Below are 26,785 nucleotides of genomic sequence, written 5' to 3'. Positions count from 1 at the left end.
TTCTCCTACAGCTGAATGACACTGCACATCTGGAGCAACCAACGTAAGGTATCCACGCTGTAGTAGCCACATCTGGTCTGCAAGACTACGTTAGAGGAAAAAAAAAACTGACAAAATGCACACCAATAAGGGGTCAGCAGTATCTTTATTTGATTTGAAATCCCAATTAAATCACTGGTAATAACCTCAATTAAAGATCATCCAAATTCAAGATAATCCAACACCTTTTTGACACCTTCTGAGTTTCAGATTTTACATCTACAAAAATTCTTTTACAGTCAGGATTTACAGTTTATACATTTCATCATCAATACACCTGGAGGAACCCTGTAACATTCTTTCTGCAGCGGCTGATTGATGTCTATACAAAAATGTAGAGCAGCTCGCTGGCCAGCTCTGGTCAGGTAAAACTTTCTCAATGTGCAGTTTTTTACATTTTGTAAATATATACGTATATTTATATTACTCATTTACAATCCTGATTATACAACTATCTAATTAGCAAAAATGCAGGCACTTCACTTTCAGAACTTACTAGTGCCTATAAATAGGAAAAATCCCGCCCATTTACATATATATAACTATATAATAGTACTTAAACATAAGAGCAGTCTCGAGCTTCTGATCAACCACAGTCAGCAGTTACAGCCATAATTACAACGCTTGTTGCAAATCACAGTCTGACCGTCTGGAAAAGACAAGTTTTTGCAAAATGTCTTTATGGTTTTAACAGATGTACTGAACCACATAAATCTCTACGCAGGCCACTGCTGCCACAGAGTTTTTAGGCAAGTCTTGGATCAGAAACAGTTCGCTGCATTGTCGAAAAGAGAAAAAAAAAATACTTAAGAGACAGGACAATAAAAGGTGATCAATGCAGGTTAAAGGATAAAGACCGGAGGACATGAGGGGTTTCCTCTTGTAAACAGAGGTGACGATTACACTCAATTCACATGTATCGTACTGCACACAGCGAGTCTACAAGGTCACTTGTGTTCAGAACTGGTGTGATGGGCAAAAAAACGAAAAATGTAAGAAATTATTCATAATCAAAAAGACAGTTTCTGTGGAAATATGCTGCATTGCTTACACTCTGAAGGACTCACACGGTAAAAATATCCTTTAATTCTGCATCCTGCTTCTTTTTTTTTTTTTTATTAATGTGGACTTTTCACTGATGATTTCTATCTTGTGGATCAACACCTATTAAAATAAAGCTTTATGTGAAAACACTTTCACTCATGTGTAAAGGTAAAGTCTGTTGCATAGAACAGTATTTGCAAGTAAAACTGACTCAAAAAATAAATTTTAGTTTCACTCCCTTCCCATGAAAAGGGAGTTTATGTTCTTATGAATTCTCTGGTTGTTTATCTCTGCCAGATTAAAAAAAAAAAAAAAAAAAAAAAGCAGCAATACGTATCAGAAGTGCTCAAATATCTCAGTCTCTATGTAGTGTCAAACTCCTGTTGGATGAATTAAGACAATTGGCACTCTTTATGGGACCAATCACTGCTTTAACAAGTCTTTAAGCACAGCTCCACCACTGGCCTCAGCTGAGACCGGCACAGGTGTGAAGGTGGGCAGAGCGTCCGAGATGGGCTTCATCAGCAGGTGACCTCCCGAGCCGCCGGAGCCGGACCCGGCCAGCAGGGGCACCGCGGCAGAACGAGGGGCCAGGAACGGATTGGCCTCGCCGGCTCGCTTGCTGGCTCCAGCAGTTCCTGTGAGGAGAGAGGCTTAAATTGAAATAAGGTTTGATTTGTTTTGGAAAGTAAGAGAAAGAACAAAGCCTCCTGTCTGACATGACTGATTAAACTTGCAGTGCAGAACTTTTACATATAAATGAACGTCTGTTACATTCGAGGTCTTGCCAAACGAGCTTACACAATGCTGATTTAGCCTATCACCACCAGATAAATCTCTCTGTATTTCACAGTGTACAGTTTTTAATCTCGTGTCGGGTTCGACATTCCAACGCTGGCTGGATGAATGCAGACTCCCACCAGCCTAGCCAGCTAACTTCCAGTTAGCTCTCTGCTAACTTGAATGAGGATAAAATAATTTAATCGTGTGGCTCTTCTAGACTGTCCAAATGTTATCCGACCAAATGGGTCAAATTCTGAGAGTGAAACAAGTCATTTCATGGGGGTTGTGTGACGCTCAAAACAATTTATCCACCATTTTACAGTCAAAACAGTAGCGAGGGAGTGGGCTACTGCGGAGCCTGCGACGTAAGCATGTTTCGACAGTGTTTTTGTAATTACTCTCACTGCCAGAAGGGGGAGACAAAAGTCAAAGCACTCCAGCTTTAAGCACACGAGAGAAGGGAACATCCTGGCGGTGGTTATTCCCAAAGGGATCGTTTACCTGTGGCGGTGCTGGAAGCAGCACTGCTGGTTCTTCTCGGAGGCGGGGCGCTCAGAGGTTTAATGTCATGGACTGGAAGCGTTGGTGCAGGCAGCGAAGGCGTGGACTCCACCTCCAGGAACTTTACAAACATCTCTGAGAAGGACTGCAACGAAAAAAGAAGCATAGAATGTAGTGCTGATTTTTTTTTTTTTTAGATATTTTACTGATCCAAGCAAAGAAGCCACAAAGAGGGAGGTCAGAGCTCAGAGTTAGCTTCAGAATAGCATCTTGGAGAAGAATAAGTGTCTTGCTCAAGGACACTATTGTTAGTTGAAGAATGGTCTCTAACCCTGCCAGGAATGTGTCTCTAAAGAAAAGTGGGTATAGATAATTGCTTTATGGAGTCTCTGTGTGTGTTACACTAAATTATAAACAGGGCAGTAAATTCCTGTAAAATCCTTTGTGGATTAAGTTTGATTTTTATTTTGAGTGATATATGTATTTCCTTCGTTTATTTCCTATTGTTAATATTTTTTATGGGAGTAAATATATTGTAATGTAGAATTTGCACAACTTTACTACAAAAGGGAAGGTTCTTTGGTTAGTGCTTGTTTTATTTATTTATTAATTTATTGTTGTAGTTTTACTTCCTTCTTTTATTAAGGGCTTTTTTGTGGAAAGGTACACTTTTTCTCTTTACTCATACTTTGTGTTTTTGCTGTATATGTGAGGCTTTTTTACTTTAAAGGTGCAGTGTGTAGAATATAGTGGCATCCAGCCGAACAGACTTGGCAGAAATGGAGTATAATGTTCATATGTATGTTTTAATTAGTGTATAATCCCATGAAAATAAGAATCGTTGTGTTTTACACAGGGAGCGGGTCCTCTTCCAGGGAGCCCGACATGTTGCACCACCATGTTTCTACAGTAGCCCAGAACGGACAAACACTGGCACTAGAGAGGGCCTTTTGCATTTTGGCGAGTTTTGTGGCCACCGTAGGTTCTCCGACACGCTTGGAAGGGGAGCAGGTAAATTCGTTGTAATCTGCAACCTCAACACTTGATGCCACTAAATTCTACACACTGGTCCTTTAAAGTTATAATCCTTAAAATCAGAATGTAGTAAAATTCCATTTTAAACTATTTATGGTCAACATTTTGTTCAATAATAGAATTCAATGTATTTACATCCTGTTTTTACCTCTCTATGTCCTAGTTTTCATTGTTAGTGACGGAGTCCGCCGCTTCACACCTGCGTGTGAAGGCAGCAAGAAATGACAGGAAACACATGCATGTATTTACAGGAAATAGATGCATACATGTAATCCAGCATTACTGTGTGTAATTTTATCTAATTGATATCAGCCTCACTGTTAATAGTTCACCCTCCTGACACTGTATCAGAGCTGTATTCAATTAGCGCACATCAAAAGCATTCAACTGGCGAACACAGTTGGGATTTTATTGTGAGGCAGTCACAGGAAACGCAATGTATCTGTAACCGAGGTTAATGCTGGCGGTGGTCGCTCTTCAAAAATATTTCTGCAAATAAAGACAATGATCATTTTCTACGCTTTTTTTGTCAGCAGATCATGTTAATTTTTGCAATAAGGAAATGAAAAAAGAGGACGCGCTACAGTGAGCTGCATCATGCATGAAATTAGATCTCAGCTGCAATTATTATTGATTGATTTATATGTTAAAACAATGTGAGTTCGCTTGGTTTTGCTTTAAATAGATACAGTTGCTTCTCTGTTGTATTTCTGACAAAGTAACTGCTCAAGGAGTGTTTGCTGTAGTCGCCAAGGACTGAAATCTTAAAGGTGACATATCATGCACATTTCCAGATCTATATTTATATTCTACTGGAATATCTTTGCATGATTTACAGTTCAAAAAACGTATTTATCTTATACTGGCCCTTTATGCAGCCCCTCGGTTCAGCCTCTGTCTGAAACAGGCCGTTTTATCTCCTGTCTCTTTAAGGCCCCCCTCCCGATGAGCCCACTCTGTTCTGATTGGTCAGCTTCAGAAGCTGCATCTTGGCAAACTGGCTCCAGAGGCTACGTAAACAAACAATAGGATTTCGCTCTTTTTTTTTTTTGAAATGGAAACTTCCCAAACACATCTGTATGTGAGTGGACGATGCAAACAATCCGTGGAACAACCTCAGCAACTAAGACTACAGAATGGACAGCCGTTTGTGGGCATGTGCAAACAATCTGACGCACATGCCCACAAACGATCTGACATTTGATGGGGAAGAAGCATGGATGTATTGTAAGAGCTGGATACTGGACTACAAATGGCGTCCATTCAGTCCTATAGGAATTGCTCACCTGGCACATATGCCAAAAAAAATTTCTAGCTTCCGGGTTTGCTTCCGCGTTGCGGCCCACTGAATATGTGCAGTAGTGTTTCCCTCGTTGGCCCCGCCCACGAGCTCCCGCTGGGCCCATAGACTTTACATTGTGATGACGTCACAGATTTTTAAATTGCTTTTCTCGGCTTGAGGAAAGTTTTACAAACATAAAACCTCCATGGATCAAAAGTTCATAATAGAAAGAGTCATAATTGTTGTTGTTTGCTGTTCGAGGGGTCCTGTCAATAATTTTACAGGCGTCTCTTTTACAATGGTGGTCTATGGGGAAAATGCTTCTTGGGCTGCAGGGGGATTTTTCGCTGCAATACCGCGAGTGGCCACTGGGAAAACTTGGCTGCAAGGCTGAGCGGCGGCGCCTTATCCAGCTCTTATTATAGCTCTTATATTCTTAAGTAGGCGTAACTTTGCAAACTGAGCTTTCATAGCAGGTTGAGGCTGAGGCTTCTGACTTTCAGGGAGCATTTTTACATAAGTTAACCTCAAGTTTTGGAACTTTGACCATGTTTAACACAGACCTAATAACAATTTAACAAGTGTAAAGTGAATGCATTGATATAGTCCCAGGAAGCAGTTAGACCCACTACAGGTAGAATATATACAATATGAACATTGTCTCTGTGACAAAAGGACTTAATGTGGTGTTTCTTACAGAGTTGAGACTTTGGCCAATGGTGGGCCTCTGTGGAGTGTTTGGGACACTCTGCGCTCCTCTGCTTCCCAGCCAGCCCGACATCCAGCCAGTAATACCTTGCCGTCCGTCCTCCTCCAACATCTGCACAGACAAAGACGGGAGGCAAGGAAGAGAAGACAAAGATTACTCGATACACATGAGGAATAAAGTCTCCAAAAATCATCACCGACATAAATATATTGGGATCAAGTGCTCAAATTCATCACTTTTCTTACTTGACCAAGAAAAGTGAACAATGAACAATGTCTCATTCGAAGAGTTTTCGCGGAATTGGTCAGATGATTTGAGTTTTAACTGCTCTTGGTTTCCTCTCTGCTTGCCACCGCTTTCTGGAAAACTACTTTGTGCACACACCAGTTTGACCAATGTAAAAGCTCTGTGTTACTCTGTTGACAGTACACACTCCTAGAAGAATCTCCCCGCTTTATCATGCAATGTCAGTCATACTCCCTAACCATCAACAACATTTATTTGGCAGGATGCAGCTCGATGAACTGCACTTATAGAGTGCTCTGATCATTACATTGGACTAAAAAGGCACTAGAAGGCGGATAGCTGCTCCACCGAGGCTGTGTCTGAAAAAAAAACGACTGCTTTGTGGGCCACTTGGCTGCCGTAAACATGAGTTGAGTGGAAAATTTAAATAGCATTAACGGTAGATGAGGGAGAGATGAAAAAAAAAAATGGAATGACCTCCAAGATAATAAAAATGAGTCTTCTGAGGAGTTGTAATCGCATTTGCCCCTCACCCTGTATCTGTTTTCCTTTAAGAGTATTGGGCAATATACTCTGGAATCATTGGATGAGTCCCACAGGGCTCCTGCCAGAAAATCTGGATAAGGAAAGGCTTTCTTTTTCAGGGTTGAGCTCTGACTGAATTTTCAGGGGCTGCTGGAGTTAAAAGTAACCGTTGGACGGCGAGTTTCAGGGTTGACTTTGTCTCTCAAAGACAGTTTACCTTTATATTTCAAAAGCTGAAAAAGGTCTGTTGTCTTACAGTCAGAGTGATCTGTCAGAGTATGTAAAAAGAGAGAAGGGTACTTACTGTTTTTAGTACATGGTAGAATTGCTCCACACAGCTTAAAGTACTTTTTAATGGTCACTGGATGAGAAAAAAAAACTGTCCTTTTGACAGACGGCCAATGTGACGACAGGGGCATACAATAAAATCCAGCTTTGTGAAGACAATTTAAATCTGTAGTACTTCTTAAACTCTACTTTTATATTTTAGCAACAAAGCTGCAAAGACTTGGACTCAAGTCAGACTTGCTGTACGTCACAAAAATGAAGCCGACTTGGTATATTTTAGCATATAACCCCTCTGAAAAACCACAACAGATACCATAATGGATTGATTAGTGAGCATTAGAGCTGCTGGTAGGTGTGTTTTTTATCTTTTGACAGACACAGGCTAGCTGTTTCCTCCTGTTTTCAGTCTTTATGCTAAGCTAAGCTAACCCTTTGCTGGCTGTAGCTTCATACTGAACACACAGACACGAGTTGTATCAATCTCCTCATGTAACTCTCAGCAAAAAAGTAAACAAGCGTATTTCCCAAAATGAATTACAACTAGAATGCTGATGCAAATGGCTTTTCCCACTTGGCAGCTCATAATTGTGGTCCAAACGGCATGCTAAAACACAAGTGCACAAACCTCCTCTAGTACATTTAATCCCCAAAACACAAGGGAGCATTTGAGAGTTACGACATACGTAGCAGAGGCCATATTTCTGTATTTATTAGTCTGGTGATGACATACGTTTATTCCCAATATGGCACAATACCACAAACATTGCTCACTGACTGTTTATGGCATTAAAACTGCAATGAAAAACTATTTTATTAACATAACTATGCAATTTGTTAAGTGAATACTTTGAACATGAGTCAAGAAATCTCTCACCTTATCAACATCTTCTCGGCTCAGTCCCAGGACATTTCCCATGAGCCTCATCACATCAGCGCGCTTAGTTTTAGGTGTGTGGAAATATCCCAAGAACAGGTTACGCATCAGGACTCTGGAAACAGAACAGCATGAACAAGGTATGATGTCGTTCAAGTTTTTAAAGGAGGTGGCCTCAGTCCAATTTTTGTGCAGCTGCATGAATTATTACTTATAACTTATATATATTTATATTTCCCCGAAACAAACATTTCTACCAATTCCAGCACTTAACAGCTGTCAGTGAGAGATGGGAGAGTATGTCTCTTTCACAACCTCCGCAGTCGAATCATCAAAACACAAAAGCACCGTTAACAGACGAGACGAATCACAGCTCCTCGCTGCACATTTCATTCAACAAGGAAACTCTTCCACTGGCTTTAATGGAGAGTGTGATGACTTGAAATTCCCAAAACGTAGAGTGTCGATCATAATCGCTTCCTTTTACAAATGGAGGCCAAAGCGATGTTTAGCCTGGACTTCATACTTCATGGCTGGTTCTTTGAAAGTATAATAACTCAAGATTATTAAGTGTATTGTGTCTGTGTTAAATGTGTCAATATGTAAGAGGATCCAATGTTCAAAACTCTTTATCAATTGTGTATTTTCTATCTATCTATCTGTCTGTCTATCTATCTATCTATCTATCTATCTATCTATCTATCTATCTATCTATCTATCTATCTATCTATCTATCTATCTATCTATCTATCTATCTATCTATCTATCTATCTATCTATCTATGCATCTCACAATTGTTTTGTATTGTGGCTGCAACTAATGATTATTTTCAACCCATTAGTCGATTAACTGATTAGTCGATTGAACGACAATTAATTACCGACTATTTTGAAAATTAATTTATCATTTCAGTCGTTTTTCAAGCAAAAATGCCAAATGTTCTGTTCTTTCGATTTTTTGTTGTTCGTCGTCATAATTGATAGTAAAGTAAATTGTTCTTCTTGATGTTTTGGACTTTCATTATCAACTAATCAATCAATTACTTTCTCTATTAATTGTTTGGTCTCTTAAACATCAGAAAACAGTAAAAAAAAAAAAAAAAAAAAGGAGAGCACAAGGTGATGTCATCAAATGTCTTTGTTGTCAAATGTCAATGTTTTTGTCCGACAAACAATCCCGAACACCCAAATATTCAATTTACTATAATATAAAGACCAAAAGAACATTTGAGAACCTGGAACCATCAAATGTTTATTATTTTGCTTAGAAATTACTTGAACTATCAATCATTTAACAAATTAGTAGCCTTTAAATTTTCTTCCAATTGAGTAATTGTTGCAGCTCTATTTTATATTTATGGTTTTACGTTATGACACAATTATCATTTTACTTCCAGCATTTTCTCTATTTTTAGAGAAACGTCAACAAAAAGCTGTTGATGCTGCCTGAGGATGAGCGCCAAGCTGGAGACATGCAGAACACCTGAGCAGCTGACAGTTTTAGCTTTTTTCCTGTGTTCTTTATGCCATAAAGTGCCTTTAATTGTATTATTATACACATATTTAACATATAAAAATGTCTCGTTTTTCTGCCTTCAGCAGCAGAGTTCACCTTTTTCACACTACATTAGTTTTCCGGTCATGGGGGTGATCCTCTAAATGTCATATTAATGCTTTAAAAAGATGAGTCCTTATCACATTTTCATATTACAGTGTGACTTTCTACAATCCCTTGAAACTGTAGAAGATTTTTCTTTGTAATGTATGATAGTCCAATGAAAACCATATGACTTGCTAATCCTGATCTCATGTAGCTGAAAGAAGGAATGTAAGATTTTAACCCAAACAGGACTGAGCTTACTTGTCTATCTTCCCCTCCGTGCTGTTCAGCAGGTTCATCAGTTTCTTCTGCGCCTCCTCCAACATCTCCTGCCTCACATCCACTGCAAACAGAACGCACACACACACACAGTAAAATACCAGAGTTGGCCTGTCATTATGAAGATTGAATCAAAACGTTTTTACAGCTATAAATAAACATGATGTAAATTTTGCATAGGTGATTGATTTATAAAGCAAACATATGGCCTCATATCAGGTCTAGATAAACACAATGATTGAATATCAGCCTGAGAAGGGCGAAAAAAAAAACAGTCTGAGAATTTACTGTGATGTAATGTCCATATGTGAGACTGATAAGACCGAAATAAGCTGAGTGTGACACAAAAAATAATATAGTAGAATATAACCGTTTAAATTTCAGGGGGATTAACATATTTACTTATCTTGTCTGTGCTCAGTTATGCAGACTACGATAAGGACATGTGAACACTAAAGTAGAAATATGCGCATTGGGAGAAAGAAAAAAGAAAGGCTGCCGAGCCAGACATAGTCGTCAAAGGATGGCAGATGCCTTCTATAAAACCTTTAATAAAAGTAGAAACAGTGCACTGGTCTTCAGACTAAGTAGACATAAAACGGCTTAAAGGACATTTATTTTTATTACATCCTAATAAACGCACCTTTATCTTGCTGTAAAAATGAAAGGCGTTTTGTGTCTAGTCTGATAATCTAATTATTCCCTTGTATAACTTTTGTTGTGGCAGAAACCCGTCAGACGACATGTGGAGAACTTGGCTGACGTGAACGCGCACAGCTGCGCCTCACCTTGCTTCTTCAGCTCTTCAATTAGCTCCTCTTTTAGATCCAGCTGATCCGTGAGGCGAGACGCTGAATCCAGAGCGGCGTTGGCCTCGTCCAGGTTCATCTGACGGAGAGCAGAGAACCATTAAAGTACACCTTCAATTATTATGGCTTTGATACGGCTGTCATCGAGATATATATAGGAATATGTTTTCACTTTAAGGCCTCGCTGTTGATGGCATATGTTGGATATAAATAGATTGACTGGATTCTCTGACCGGTGATTGATTGCTGGTTTACCTGAAGGGCAGATGCTTGGTCTTCCAGCCTCTGAGCTTTCGTTCTCCACTCTTCCTTCTCTCTCTTAAGCTTGTCAAGCTCTGCTGAGTACATGGCTTTCTCCTCTGGATGGGAAACAGAGAGGAAAAGTAATATTATAGGTAATATGGACTTTAATTGTCAGACTACAGGCACAAAATTGCACTGTCAAAATCACAAAGATCAGTGATTTTAGGAAAATTGTAAAAATAAGCCACAAGGATGCAAGTGTGGACAGAAGACGTGAGGAGGAAGCAGCCAACTTGCCTTGTTGAAATTGCTCTAGCACCATCTGCAGATTGGAGAGTGAAACTGCATACTGGTTGACCTGCTCCTGGGAGGTCCGGAGCTGGATGAGTGCATCGTCCCTCTGCTTCACCACTCTGCTCAGCTGCTCCTGCAGAGACTCAACCTGCATACTGGCCTGTTGGCTGGAGGCACCAGACAAGCAGGCAAGCAGAAAAAAAACAGGAAGGATGACATTAACAATTAAACAAAAGATTATTTTTTAAAAAATATGTGCAAGGCAACTCTGCAACAAATTAAAACAAAACAGTTCCATGGAAATACTTAGAAAATTATTTGAACATGAGTGCACAATGCAAGCAGCGGTTACAGAGGGCTTTAAAAAGAATTAAAGTGAGACAAGGACAACAGTAACGTGGTTAAAAGAAAATCATTCAACGGGAGGAGCTTTCTTGACATCTAGCACTTAATATCGGTGACAGATAACACAATGCAGGACACATCTGTAAGGCTTTTATCTGGACATACAGCTGCATGTCATCAGTGCAACAGTGGAATTCAATTTTGTGATGCGCCCCAAGGGGAGCATATAAATGGAGACTCATATGTTTACATGCACTGCTTAAGTGCAACCAGGTTACAGTCAGCTTCCTCCAGAAAGCTGATTTCTTAACTGTCAGAGAAAACCTGGTTGCTGCAATCAGGGTTGGAGATCAGAGAAAACCTGATTTTCCCAGGTGGATTTTCTACTAGAGAACAAAGAGATTTCTCTGACATCTACAGTATATATGTAACTGGGTTTCTAATTAGCTTTGTATGCAGAACAACAGATGGCACACAGGGAAAGAACAGCAGAGCGGTCGGATGAAAGGAGAGATTATTATACTGAGATTATTACACTGAGTCCTCGTATTTAAAATAATTCCATCTAAATTCTGACTGACACTGAAACTAATACAAAGTAGCTTGTAGAAGTCTAAATAAGTTTGTTTCAATCACTGAACATTTGACTGTTTGATAAATTCACACTGTGAGAAATAGCTCTACTGTCTGTCACACACACCAAAAAAAACAAAGTCAGGAAGCAGCGTCTTCTGTCACTAATATTGTTAAAATCAGTAAGCCATGCTTCCAAAATAAGGTTGGGGGTAGACGAGAAGTGTGGTTACTGATCTGCTGCATGTATACGCAGATTTACAGTAACCAGGTTACTACAGTGCATATAAATGCCTTCCCATGTAACCTGGTTTCTCTGAGTGACGTGGTTACTCAAGTGTATAAACAAACTAACTGAGGGCCCAAGATGGAGCTTTGAGCGACCCCACAAGAGAGTACGGCAGCAGAGGAGGAGACAAAGTAAGACCTTTTTGAGATAGTTTATTAAAACATCAAAGGTCAAGCTAAAGTCAAGGCCGAGGAAACCAAAGCAAAGAGATAAAAACAAGATCCAACTCTCTGGATCTTGTGTGTGTGATCCTACAAGGTCTCAGACAGAGCTGCTGTAAATCCATGTTTTTATTTAGTATAATAAGACAAATGTGTTTTTACAGACTTGCACCCATACAACAATTTTTAGCCACCGTAACACCTTTTTTTAATGCAGTTCTATTGTTTTCAAGTGAATGTGAAACCTTATATGTAATCCAAACCGCAGTGGAGATCTATACACATTAACAGTGTATTTCAGCATCACATCTAATACACACGCTGCAGTTTTACTTTATGCTAACCTGGCATTCTCCACGGCATTCGAGGACGTGGCAAGTTTATCGTCCAGCAAGGTGACCTTCCTGCGTAGCTCAGTTTCCCTGTCCTCTGCAGCGAGGGCTTCTCTTGTGTACGAGTCCTCGATCTCCAAGAGGTGATTACGCAACCTTTCCAGCTCCAAGTTGAGCCGCTGTTCTTTGTCTCTCATATGCTGCAGCTGTGGAGAAAAGAGAAAATGCTGTCATGTGTGGATCAACAAAAATAACACAACAACTTATTAATTCCATAGTTTCTGCAGACCTAAATGTGTTGACTGGATTTTTTAGGTATTATCACTTGCTAGTTGTGGAACTAATGGTTGATATACTTATCATCTGTCCTTTTGGCAAATGGAAATGTGGAAAATTAGTAATCCTCCTATTTTTTCCAGGGATATGTGGAAAAACCGAAGCAATCCCAAACCTTTTAAAATACTTTACATTTAGTGGAAATGTCACACAATGAAACATTGTGATTAAACTGATATCAGCAAATCCATCAACCTGACTGTTTAATACTTTTTGATAAATATCAAATTAAAGTCACTCTGTGTAGAAATTTATAATTTCTGACCTTGGCAACTTCATGATTGTCTCACCTTTTTACAAACAAAAACTTGTCACCAGAATACTTAAAAATATGCTATAATCACATAATCACATGGATTTAATATAAAAATAAGAGTTTAAAATCAGATTCTTATCAGTATGCAGAGTAAATTATATTTTGATCAATTGTACAATGTAAAAACAAAAGTAACATGACAAGTGTACCACTGTTGCTTTAATATGCACAATTTTCTATCCCCATCTGAACTGACTTAATGTTTAGTACTTTGAGGTTTGCAAAATAGTTACTTTCCAACAGACTGTGTTTGAATCTTCTTTGAACCTGTGCTCAAGTTGTCTTGCTGATAAAAACCTAGCAGTGAGCAAACACAGATGCAATACCTACGCAGGTAAAACTGAAGGGTAGTAGCGAGTTTTCCTACCTCGGTCTGTAAAGCAGTGGTCTCCATTTGTTTCTGCTTTAGTGCCATCATCACCTGATCTCTCTCCTGCTGGAACGCCACAGCTTTCTCCTGCATGGACTTTATTTCATTCAGGAGCTGATTGAGCTCACCGGATTTACCCTGTAACACATCAACAACAGAGTAAATCAGAAATCTTTATGTTAAGAATGCAACATGGCACAACATGATTACTGAGTGTCTGCATTTCTAGCATAAATCTCTAATCCTGGATGTTGGGTGTTTGGTCTGGTTTGTTTCTCTACTGAATGTATAAAATATATTAAGTTTTAGCTGCCAACTGACCTGCTCTTTGTCCTTGAGCATCCTCTCCACAGTCGCAGCTTTATCGCTCATTGCACTCAGCTCAAACTCCTTCTCTCTGAGCAGAAGAGACACCTGCATGTTGGTTTCTTGCAGCGCTCTGAACTCGGACTCTTTCTCCCGAGAGCGTGCAGCCACGAGCTCGTTCTCCTCCTTCAGCTTCTTCACGTCCATTTCCAGAATAAGAGCACGCTCTTTCAGGTTGGTGACGGCCTGCTTCAGCACCTCGTTGTCATTCTCACGGTTCCGTAGCGTCTCACTGACTTGACTTAGCTGGTCTCCTTTGGCTTTGATGAGCAAGTCTTTCTCCCTCACCGATCTCTGCAGGGTATCCAGCCTGTCCTTGATCTGCTGGACTTCAGCGGCCTGATTCCTCTGCTCGCTCTCTGAGGCAGACGCTGAGTTGGAAAGCCGGTGGTTGTTCTCCTGAAGGGTCCTGATCACGGTTTCCTTCTCGGCCAGCTGTGCTCGCAATGATCCAAGGTCTTCCTGCTGTTTCTCATTATTTACAGTTGAAGCCGTCTGGTGGCTTGGAGCATCCGCTGTGAGAGAAGGTGCACTAGACTGAGCAACTACGACTTCAGGAGTCTGTGCAACGCTGCCCAGTTTACCCAGCAGTACATCCTTGGTGGTGCTGAGCTGGGTGATGGTCTGCTGGACCTGAGCGAGCTCCTGACTCAGGCTTCCCAACCTCCTTTCTTTCTGCTCATAGCTCTGGATCAGTCGAGAGTAGTCGACCGACAGCTTGGAGCTGCAGTCGCTGTCAGCAGAGACCTGACCCTGCAGTTTGATCAGCTCCTCCTGCAGCTGCGCCGACTCGTGCTGCATGTTCTTGACCGTGGTGATCACCTGCTGCTTCCACTCCTCCATCTTCTTCACCTGCTGTTTAAGGGTATCCCGCTCCTGCAGCAGCTCCTCAAACTGGTTGCTGCTGACACCTCCAGAACCAGTGCCGGACTCTCCTCCTGAGGACTGCAGGACCGTCACCAGTGTTTGGCACTTCTGGGTCAGCGCGTCAATCTCAATGTCCTTCTCCCTGATGATGCGGGACAGGTTCTGGATGGTCTCCTTGAACATCTCTTGGCTTCCTGAGGGATCGCTCATGTTTAAGAGGCGCTGGTTCTCCTGCTGAAGCTTCAACAGAGCCGCCTCCTTCCCCGCCATGATATCCATGAGACGGTGATAGTCGGAGCGAAGCTGGCTGTTCTCTCTGGTCTTCTCGTTAAGCACGGCTAACACTTGCTCTCTCTCCACAGCGTACGCCTGCAGCTGCTGCTGTAGGAACATGACATCCTGGCTGTGTCCGCCGCCTCCACCCATGGAGACTCTTGCATGAAGCGCCTGGATCTCTAGATCTTTCTGCAGGATCACCTGGGACAGTTTGCCCACTTCATCACGAGACACCACCAGCTGGTCCAGCTGCTTGGTCAGCGAGAGGTTCTTCTCATTCAGCTGGCTGATCTCAGTCTCTTTCTCCTTTATGCCCTTCACCAGTTTCTCTATTTCTACCTTGGACAAGTCGTGCTTCTCGTTGCCATTCTCCTGATTTAGAGACTGAGTCTTGTCCTCCTGCAGGATGACTTCTCCCTGCACAGGTGGGGAGTCAGCACGGCCCTGCTGGAGTCGGGCTATCTCTTCATCTCTGGCATGGATAAGTTTGTCGTAGTTGAGTGTGGTCTGCTGATGGCGAGCATTGGCCTGCTCGAGCTCACTCTGCTGAGCCTGGAGGGACTGCTGCGACAGAAGGAGAGAAGTCTGCTGTTCCTCCATGGTTCTTCTCAGAGTTTGGACCTCCTCTTCCAGGCCATTCCTGGAGGACTTGAGCTGGGTGATCTCTGTCTCCAGCTCAGTGATGATGTCCAGAGTCCTGGGCTCAGCCAGAGGTTGAGGTCTGCTCTGCTGATCTCTGATCCGGTCAATCTCTTCTTTCAAATGGCTGTTCTCCTCCTTCATACCTCCCAGCTGTCTCTCCTTTTCCTCTAGCGCCTGTCTGAGGGCTTCAGCTTCCCTTGTTGCGACTGAGATACTGTTCTCCATCTCCATCTGCGTTTCTGCAGCGTTTTGTTTTAAAGTATCCATGAAGACGTCCTTCTCTTGCAGCAAATCTGTCAGCTGTTTCTGCCCTGAAACTGTGATCGAAAGCATCTCGTTGGTGTCTCTGTGGTCAGACGCCAGCTGCTCAATATCTCTCTTCAGCTGAGCTATCTCCATGTCCTTCTCCTGGTTGAGTTTAATGGCACGCTCATGCTCCGTCTGTAAAGCAGAGGCATCCATGGAGCGGGCTCGGGTCAATTCCTCGATGGTCTGCTGGTATTGCTTTGACTGCTCTGTTAGTGTCCTCTCAGTCTGCCTCAGTTCATCTTCAAGCTGGTTTTTCTCCAGTTTTAGAGCTTCGATTCGAGTTTCCTTTTCCCGCACTGTCCTGTTCACAGCTGTCTGGTTTTCCATCATCTGCCTGTTCAGTTCTTCCACTTTACCCAGAGCCTGCTCGCTCTCCTCCTTCAATCTCCTGTTCTCCATCTTCAACTCATAGTCCTCCGACATCACCTTCTCCTGAGAGCTCCTGATCTCATCCAGTTCTCTCCTGAGGTCCGACAGCTCCTTCTTCTTCCCTGCTAGCTCCTCGTCGGCCGCCTGTGCCCCAGTTCCCCTCTCTCCTGTCTGAACCAGCTCTTCTCGGGTGACAGACAGCTGCTCCTCTTTCTCCTGCAAAGTCTTCTTCAGCTCTGAGATTTCTTTGCGAGCCTCCCTGCCCTGCTCCTGTGCATGTCCCAGTTTGTCTTTCAGCTCCTTCACTGTCCGTTCCAACTGCTGTTTGCCCATATGCAGGTCGTTAAGGGTGAAAGCGCTCTGACTTATTTTCTCTTTCTGGGTCTCCAGCTCTTGCTCCACTGCCCTTTTCTGGTCTTTGGTTGTGTTCAGCTCTGTAGTCAGTCTTGATAGCTCGGCCTCTGCCTCCTTCAGCTGTCCAGAGAGCTGCTCCTTCACAGAGATCATATGCTAGAGACAAAAAAAAACAAAAAACAAGAAACCACAGTGAAAGATTTTTTAAAAAAATGTTCACATTATCCAATTTTTGTGCTGTATTGTGGGTTTCTACACATTTCATAGTTTTTCCAAAACCTTCGTGTTTTTGCTTGACTTGAGAATCTTGCTTATTTTTGCTCTGCATTAACAATACTGGAAGACTATAAAAACTTGGTAGGCTAGATGGGTTACATATAATTTAACAGTTTAACATAACCACAATGAGTTAAAAAACCCTAAAAATATGAAGTTATATGTACATGGGAAGATATTTCTGGGCATATTTTGGCTGACTCTTCAGACATGCACACAAAACCTACAAAATTACATGATAACAACAGTGTAGCAACAAAAAAAAACATAAGCCACCCTGGTCATTCAGACCTGTGTTGCTTCCTGGTTTTGCTGGTCTAGCTCCTCCAGCTCAGACATCAAGGTGTCACGTTCCTCCTGAGTGGCTCTCAGGACCTTTTCTCTCCTTTCCAGCTCTGCCTGTAGATCTTCTAGTGACTCCGATTCAGCTCCATTATTGCTAACTGTTTGCTCCTCTGCCGCTTTCAGTCTCTCTTGCAGATTAAGCTGCGAGGAGAAAATCACACAAATCAAGAATTACACTTCAAATTAGAGCTCTGTTATTTACATTGTGTACTTTACACACTCTTTGAAGAATGAAAATGAAAAGGATCTCATCTTTATCTTTGATATGTTAAATCAATATTTTACTTCGGCAAACATTATGGTCCATCTCCAACATTGGCTACTCTGGAGATCTATCTTCTCCATCTTTTTCTGTTTTACCAATAATTTAACACATGTAAATATACTTTGAAAACATATACAGACAAATAAAAATGTATTACCATGTTCTATACTGCTGCTGTATATGTAACAAGTGACATATTTACTTTTAAGTAATCGTATTAATAAAGATATTACAGATATTTGGGGCGGCCTGTGGTTAAAGTCATTTTCTGTATCAGATAAACAAACCTTTTCTTGTTCTAAGACGTCCTTTTCTTGTCTCAATGTCCCAATGATGGTGTTCAGCTCTAAGATGTCTGCATGCTCAACTTCTTCCTTTGGTTCAGACTGATTTATATAAAATTTTTTTTTAGAAAAGTCATTAAACAAGGAGGAAAACATAAAAACCTATAAAAAATATTTAACACAATGTATGGTTAATTGTTTATATTCACACTTACTTCATCCAGGTTTTTCAGTCTCTCTATTTCTTTTTCTGCAGCTGGAAATAAGAAAGTTTAGTTAATATGCAGAATAATTATGAAAGAAAACAACCTACGACTTATAGACAGGACTTCATAAGAATATTCTGTTACTATAGAGACTGATATGAAGTTACTACAAACAAAAGTATGACATTAAACAACATTTTTTATTGTATTTTTCATAGCAAAGTCAGAGCTTAGAACACAAAAGAAGCACAAAGAAACTACATAGAAATGTTCTAATTAAACAGATGAGAAACAGCAATATTCAATAGCTGTATTCAACATGAACCCAAATAAAGACAGAATACCTGCAAGATTTTGTCTCAAAACTTGGATCTCATGGTCTAGCTGGGCTTTTTGCAGAGCCTTCCCCTCCTGCTCTTGTACTCGAGTCTGAAGCTCGGCGACGGAGGTTTGCAGCCGAGTGTAATTCTGCAGCAGCCCGGCGTTCTCTTCCTGGGCCTCATCTCTCTCCAGCTGTAGCGAGGCTTGTTTCGTCTGTGCCTCCTCCAGGCTAGCAGACAGCTCGGACAGCTGCTTCTCCCGCTGTTCGGTTGCTTCCTGCAGGGACTTCATGGTTTTCTGGAGTTCAAGCAGCTTGGAGGCGTCTGACGGGGAAGAGGCTTGACCGCCACCTGGAGAGAAGGATTTGGAGGAGGGAGTTAAATTTCTCAGCAAATTCTCTGAGTTCCTTTCCCTGCCACAAGCTTTCGTTTCCAAATTTAGAATAAAAAATGCTTAAGCTAACCACTCTGAATCTGTTCCTCCAGCTCCTCTATCCTCTCCTCGTACTCTGCTAGCTCCTCTCTGTGCCGCCGGCTAACATCGGCCATCTTCTGCCGCTGGGCGTCCTGCAGAGCAGTCAGTTCATGCTGGTGTTCATCCACCTCACGACTCATTTCCTCTCGCAGATCCTGCTCCAAAGCAGAAACGATGTCAAGGTTAGCGTTCTCGGTGTCATTGCTGTCTGGGCAAGTCGTGCTCACAGAGTATTTAAGATTTAGATTCTACTGTAAATTTAATGGATTCTGGCAACTATGACAAATTCACCTTAATAGTCCTTTGAAGTTTGAGAATTTCACCCTGGTCACCGTTACCGGCTCCTGCTGCTGTGGATGCCTGAAAGGAAATAGTGACGCAAATACAACGTTTAATTCAATTTATGTTGATATAAAGACTGTACAGCTCTTGTTCAGTGAATGTTTCTCAGCATTTTGTTTTTATCTTGCTAGGTGTGCCAGAAAGATGGAGTTTAACAAATTGAAACAATTTAGATTAAGAGTGTCTGTAAAGTATAATATACATTGTCCTTTATTGCAACTCACATGCATCTGCCATCAAAAACTGATAAAATAGAACCAAAACATTTATTTGCAGGTCTCAGGTAATAAACAACCTGAGTTGATGCTATGCTTTCAGGGCATCAAGGCAGCGTCACGATTAAAGAGACTATCCTTTACCTGGATGACTCAGAACCCATCTGTCTTGCTACATCAACAAAATTCTCATTATTATTACCTGAGACATTCGCCTCCAGTGCGCCACCTCTGCCTCCAAACGCATGACTTCTGTCGACAGCCGGTTGATCTCCTGCTGCGACCAGATGGCGTCGCTGAGGTCCATTTCATCACTGTGGAAACCCTGGTTGGACCCCGAGGGGCGCGACGAGAAAGAGGAAACAGAAGAGGAGGTAGTGGTGGAGGAAGTAGTGGTGACGGGCAGCACTGCCAGGCCAACGGAGGCAGACTGGGCTGAGTGCTGCAAGTTCTGGACTTCTTCTTGGAGGACACTCTGCCGAGCTTTTAGGTGACTGATCTCCACCTTGGAAGACACAAAATGAACATTAGGAAACTTTTATGCTTGGCACTAATATAAATCTGATATCAATATTCTGTTTTGACAAGACTTAGCTGATCATCTTAAAGTATTACTCGTCTCACAAAACACAACCTCTGCAGTACGGCCGGTATGCTTTACAGATGCTTTTGCCATCTGTTTGATTTGTCTTTGACTGATCACTGTGTGCTTCCTACTTGAATGTTAAAGCTTAAATGAATCTGGAGTCATGTAGGTTTGACATTGCATTATTTTTAATGTTGCAATCTGTGCTTCTAAACATCTCTTAAGGTGCTTTAGACGACTGGATATTCAGAGAGCAGCGGGTGTTTTTGTATCTGAAATTTATTCGCTTTTTCCTCTACACATATCAACTCTCATGCACTAAAATGCAAAGATTAATCGAGCCAACTATGCTATAACTAAATGGTAACATGTTTACTTCCTGCTATCATCTAGGCGAGGTTTATATATATATATATGAGCATGCTTTCTTTCAATAACACAATTTAAAGTTACAGTGGATTATTTGTCTTTAATTTCACATCATGCATAGATGTGTTTATTCCAAATAGCATGTGCCATTTACTTACCTAATCATAGGTGACAGCTAAATGATGTCTTAAACACTAGTGGGTAGATATTTTTAACAGCATCACAATCATTTAAATGCTTTAACTGTAAATACAAATGTACGTACATCTTTCTGTTGCAGAAGGGTTCGGTACTCTGCAGACTGTTGCTTAATCTGGATCTCTGATGCCTCCAGCTTCTCCTCGAGCTCTGCGTGGAGCTTTTTCAATCTGTCGTACTGCAACAAAAAGGGAAGAGTTAGTCAAGAATACTCAACATTTTTCTTACAGGAAGGTCAGGGGTCATGGTCGAGTACAGAGCAGCGTCCTGGAGCTGGATGCTGTTCTGTACTTGAGTACAGAGTTGCTCAAGAGTTGTTCAAGGGCTCCTCAGCAGAAAGGATGCTTATCAACACAGGGATCTGCACAATGTTTAAAGGGCAATGTCATAATGTTTTCTTTATTTATTCATTAACAACAAATCAAATCAAAAGACAAAAACAAAAATGTGTCAAAGTTTTCTGGCTTCCTGACGATGTCTGCAGCGCTCAGCCACAAGTCCATTAATTCATACTGAACATGTAAATCTTTAAACGCAGGTTGTAAGTGCATGTGTATAGTTCCATTTTTCAAAAAGGCTCAGCAATTTCCACACTCAAACAGATGAATATGGTATATTTGTTGGGGACTATTTATAACACAGGATTAATATACATTTGGTGCTCTACTGAGTATTTACAGCAGCAGAGAGGAGTACAACTGGGGACCCAAAAATTCCCGGAAGCCATCAATAGCACAGGAGTGGGGTGTAGCTTTCTGATTTACTGCTAAATCGCGTCTACCTACAGCTTGCTGAAACTAAAATTAGGACTGAAGGGGAGAAGATTCACAACCGTGGAAGAAATCCAGGAAAGAAAGACAGGAAGCTCTGGACACGGTGACAAAAGATGACATGCAAAGATTAATGTTTCCAGGAATGGGAGAGTACTTTGAAAGGGATTAGAAAGGTTTTCCTGAACGATTTCTAACGAGTTTTTTTTTTTTTTAACAATTCCGGGAATTTTTGGGTCCCCTCTCATACGTGGGATTGATTCAAAAATGCTATTATTTGGTTTTAAACTGTACTTTTCCAGTCAGCATTTTTAAGATGAATGAGCTCTGATCGGGATGTCACTTTCAGGGGCCGTGGTATTTTGCATTTCTGGGACACTTTCATGAAAGCAATCCGTCATTAATGATATTATTTTCTTGCTATGACAAGTCAAAAAGCCTGTCGTGGAGTAAGTTAATAAAAAAAATCTAACCTCAGACTTCTGAGTGGTAAATGAAGCGTTGAGATCAGCCAACTTGGAATTGGACACTTGCAGTTCTGTAGCAGCATCTGCAGTTACAAGGAGAAAATAACATTGAACATATCACAAATACAGACATAAAGACAGTAAGAATATTATTCACATGTGTAAATCTTTTTACGTGAGACTGTCAATGCAAAGACCAAGCAGCATTAATTAGGTTTAATGATATTCAACAAGCAGAATTTAATGTTTTTCCCCTGTGAAAACAGTAAAAGAAACACAAATACCTTTATTATTTTTATTCACTATCTACCACGGCACATGGCACATTCAAGAGATACTAACTTCTTCTTTTACCTTCTTTATCTTAGTCACATTGTCACACACAGATCTGCTTAACCAGGCTCACATGACAAACACACAGACGCACGGCTGAGCAGGCCGACATTTCTGCAGATCTTGTCAGAGCTGTGAGATCTTAACAGCTGGACACAGCTTGGCCAACACAGAACACTCATTACTACACAAACCAAAGATACAGACAAATCCAGTTCCAGTAATTTATTATTATTATTATTACTATTGTTCCTCACTATAAAGTTTACTTAAAGAGGGATTTCAGGCCTGGTATGCAGTATTACAGCCGGCCAAGTCCTCCCTACACAGTGATAAGAAGTCACACTTCTGGTTTTTGACGGGAGCAGTGAGTTGGAGATCTGCGGCCAAAGTTCTTTCTTTCGTCATTGCTTCATCACTCATTGAGTGCGTTTGATTTTTTGCTGATGGTGCTGTTGGGTTTAATTGGGCAAATGTGATGGAGCACTTTTAATATAAGCTTTATAATCATTTCATTTGGACTTCATGAAGAAGGCGACGACTCGGTGATAAAAACAATCCTTACAAATCAGTAACTAAGTCGGGCATGGATATTTCAAAGGGAATATCAGTTTAGAGTTTGAACATGAGAAACTTTCTGTCCACAAACTGGAAACCAAACAATGAAGGCTGTAATCTGTGTTGCCATCAGGCTGTTACCTAAAGCCCCGCTGACTATGAATGAGGGAGTGACTGCATGGACTGAGAATGTTTGCTTGAGATTTTACAACCAAATGAACTTTTATACAAACATATACTTTGCTATAGATGACGACACTTGATTTTCTTTTAACTTGTACATGAAAGAAACTCCACCAGACAATTGAGGAAATAACTTTTAACATATGAAGTATGTTTAAAACAAAACCACACAGAGCTTCTGTGTAAACTTTTAAGAGCATCTTCAGTTCATTCTCTGGCGCTACAAAGTGATCATGGCAGAAAAAAAAAAATCTAACTCGGCAAAAAGTAATGTTGGATTATAGTGGTAGTCCATCTCCCCTATAATTAACAGATAATTATACATAATCCTGCTGTATGTGTTCAGTTAGCATGAATTACAAAAACAGAACTAACTGCAAATATGTGGCCTTTCCTCTCTGAACATCTGTACTGGCTCCATTTAAAGTTAATAGTGAAATACAGTGCGGTTGAGGCAGTGGTGGTATAAAAAGTGAGGAGTATTTAAAGGGATTATCTACTGTAATTTGAACGGTGAAGTGTAAGTGATCTCTGCAGCGGTCTGAGGTATTTTACAGATACTGAGGCAGCTAAGAGTCACTTAAAGAGACACAGACATTCAAATCTGTGGGCACATTTTCTAGTTCACTGCTGATCAAACTGTCTGGATGCAAAGCTCAGATAAACATTCTTGTCATGCAAGCGGTCAGACGCTCCTCAACAGCCTGATGTTTACACATAGTCACTAATCCATATAAGAACAGGGATATCGTTAAAACCTCAGACAGACAAAGCAGCAGTGTACACATTAACTAACTCAGTGCGTCACTAATTGTTTACGTGAAGTTAGTTTTTCTTCTTGACAGAGTCGGTTCCTGACTGTAGTCACATTTTTCTGATACAGGGACACACATGTTAAAAACATTTTAACTACCAATATTATAGCAATGTATTAATAACTTCTTGGTAAATACTCTAATATTGAGAAATGTTTAGACTGTTTTTATTGGAAATAACTTAGAACAAATTAGAAATGGATACTGATCATTTTAATTACACACATGTAGCATAAACAAACTGTACATACACCAAAATATTACATTACCAACTTTAACTATTGGGGTGTATTGTGTTATACTGAGAAATGATATTTACTCTCCCCTCATTGATATAAATGGGGTGGACAGAATACTAGAAACACCTCTCAGCATAACCATAAAGCTGGCTGTGTATGTCTAATGATTGTTTCAAGCATTGTCTCTACCTGTTCTTCACATTTGGGATCAGTCAGCCAGACCTTGTTTGGAAGTTTCTGAGTTTCTAGATGCCTTTAAATACTATAAGCGACAGAGCTTTGAGTTATTTTTGAAATAGTCACAGTTTCTCTGCAACACAAGTTTACTTCATTCAGTGTAGTGGCTGCTTTTTCTCTGTTGTGATTGATCCCATGATGACAGCTGAGTATCTTTAAGTATTCATTCACACCAATATCTTGGTATCCTAGGACTGTTAGTAGGTGTTTTATTTAAGGCAGATACACTGGAACAATCAACCAGCCAATATACTTATATGTAAACAAAATATTGACTTTTTTAAAATTCAATCAGGAAGTCTCATTGGGACTAAGATCTCTTTTTCGAGAGAGAACACAATCAGCAAACAAAAACAACACAACTACACAATCAACACAGAATTAATAAAAAACTGTTACAAGAGTCATAAAAAACATCAGATAATAAAGCTTTAACATCTCCGAGAGGAATGAAAGACTCTAGTTTGAGAACAGTATGCAGTTCAGTCCATTTGAAACCAGATCTGCCAGCATTGGTGTGTACATGAGGGATATTTGAGGTTCAGTAGTTACTGGAACATATTTCTGTAGTTACTAGATTTAAATGAAAGGAGAAGTATGACCTCTCTTTTGCTTTAAACGTGTCAATGTGCCTCTTTATTTCTCACTTATCCTGATTTTGTTGAACAGTGCCATGTAGTGTCAAACCTGTGATGTCTGCGCAATTTTTATTTTTGGATATCAAATCCTGTTTATTTTTTTTGTTTTTAAAAAAAAGATTTTTAGAAGGTGTATATAAAATACTCTGCTTTGAATAATAATTTGTGTCTAATGTAGGGTTTTTCACAAAAAAAGTTAAATTTTCTTGTTAAAATCCTTAATATTGCATATATTCCTTCTCCCTCATTAAAAATTCCAGGATCTATAAATATGTAAATATATTTGACATCAAAAGTTTAACTGCTGGATACAAGATGTTTCCTACTTCACTATTAAGTCCATTTCTCAGTGTTTGTACACTGGAGGCTTCAAGTTTCCACATCACACTTGTGTAAGTTGAATTTTGGACCAGATTGATTTCCATACTTATTTGATGCCACAACTCACGCTTGTAGGCCCACCTCCCTTATAATTGGATTTTCAATTAGCTCAGTGAAACTTCCCACTTTCAGCAGATGAATGTGTCTATTGCTACAAGTGTGTACATCAAAAACGTGGTGTGCTTTATGATGATGTGGCCACCAAACAGAAAACAAGAGAGAAAGAGACACAAACTTACCTCCTACTTCTTCCACCCCTTCCAGTAACATGTCTTTGGTGAAGTTTGATATCTGCCCGGTGAAGGACGACAGGCTCCCGCCGACCTGACCCAGGGACTGGCCGAGGCCGGAGCCGATTCCACCCAGCCACGATGACATGTTCAACACGGGTAAAAAAACAAAAACAAAGCAAGGCCCAGGAGGACGAAGAAGAGAGGAAAGAGGAGGAGGGAGGGGGCTAGCTTAGCTTTGACTCGAGAGTTGATAAAGTCAGCTCGGTCATTAAGCTCAACCGGAAACTCTGAAACACAGAGACGGATTTCGCTTTTAAAATCCACTTTGTTCTCACGTCACAAAGTCGGTTTTCAAGCTGACAGACGCTCATTTAGCTCAGACTCCGGATAATAACAGCTGATCAGTCGCCTGGAGGAATTTGTCAAAGCTAGCAAGCTAAGCGACATTATATCACAGCCAGACAGCGGATAGTTTGAATGACGCCTTTACGTTGAAGACTGTGTCACCTGCGGTAGCCGTGAGCGGTGTTTCCTTGCAGTTTTTTTAGCCAGTCTGACCAACACAGCTCCCAGAAAGTGCCACCTCAACTGCAGCCATTATCAGCTCGGCTGTTGCGGCGGCGATGGCTGTCAGGTTTGACGTGGACACAGAGCGCAGAAGCGGTGCATTGTGGGATGCTGGAGGACCAACAACTTCAAGGTGCGTTCAAGGGCTTCAACCGAGAGTCGGACAAACACAACTTCTATACAACTCATCTTTTGGGACTGTACCTTTAGTCAGACATTTTGGTATGACCTTAATCTTTTTTTTAACGGAAAAGTAGATACTCAAACTCAAAACTGAATGTATTTTATTTGTTAATTTTTTGCTGATGTAATGCCCGTCAAGAAAATGGATGTTAATAATCTTATTTCTTTATTAGCAAAATTCCACATACGCACCAGCAAATTTGCAAAACAGAAACCCTACATCACTGTCTTCTTGCCCTACTTAAAATCCTTCCTGGACACACTAAAATACTGCACAAATTCTAAAGACGTGAAAACTAGAGCCTTATGTAATGAATTGATTTGTGATTTATTTTATTTAATTTTGTTTATGTTTGCTTATTTCTTTATTGATGTATTATGATCTGTGCACTACCTCAAGCATACATTGCCTTGTTACTGTTGTTAGAATGGTAAATGGTATTTTACAATATAAAATATAATACACACTATATATATATATATATATATATATATATATATATATATATGTGTGTGTGTGTGTGTGTGTGTGTGTGTGTGTGTGTGTGTGTGTATCATAAATATTGATGAAAAAGGTCTTGAATAAACTAAAGGAAAGAAATACTCTCAATAAAACCACTAATAGTTAACAGAGGAATGTTCAAGGCTGAATTTACTTCATGATTCTTACAAATCTGTACAAATCTGTCCACACCTCTACTGTTTTGACACACCACATTAAACCATTTATTGTTTCAAAAATGTGGTTTTTTTCCCCCAAATTCTGTTATAGATGTTAGAACTTGAACAAGCTAAAACTTTATATTCATTAAAGTGACACTCCAGCAATTAAGTATCACACTTCT

The 26,785-nt window shown here is 40.5% G+C and overlaps 1 protein-coding gene across 1 annotated transcript; it reads right to left on the bottom strand.

Annotated features, from left to right (window-relative positions):
* Positions 1-126: 126 nt before the first annotated feature.
* trip11 (thyroid hormone receptor interactor 11) lies at positions 127-26,326 on the bottom strand. Its single transcript, XM_044374176.1, has 22 exons — positions 25,698-26,326; positions 25,197-25,477; positions 21,580-21,656; positions 20,404-20,514; positions 19,386-19,688; positions 18,918-18,986; positions 18,616-18,781; positions 18,176-18,502; positions 17,841-17,881; positions 17,629-17,727; positions 17,023-17,217; positions 13,594-16,611; positions 13,270-13,410; positions 12,263-12,456; positions 10,554-10,717; positions 10,269-10,372; positions 9,993-10,092; positions 9,187-9,268; positions 7,327-7,441; positions 5,382-5,504; positions 2,368-2,512; positions 127-1,721 (listed from the first exon to the last, which is right to left on the bottom strand). Exons 2-22 carry the CDS (start codon positions 25,333-25,335, stop codon positions 1,507-1,509), a joined length of 5,928 nt encoding a protein of 1,975 aa, XP_044230111.1. The 5' UTR covers positions 25,336-25,477; positions 25,698-26,326; the 3' UTR covers positions 127-1,506.
* Between the last annotated feature and the right edge of the window lie 459 nt (positions 26,327-26,785).

The sequence above is a fragment of the Thunnus albacares genome, chromosome 15 (assembly GCF_914725855.1).
Source record: "Thunnus albacares chromosome 15, fThuAlb1.1, whole genome shotgun sequence".
Lineage (NCBI taxonomy): Eukaryota > Metazoa > Chordata > Actinopteri > Scombriformes > Scombridae > Thunnus > Thunnus albacares.
Note: the sequence above shows the minus strand (reverse complement) of the source record. Positions and strands in the feature narration are given on the sequence as shown.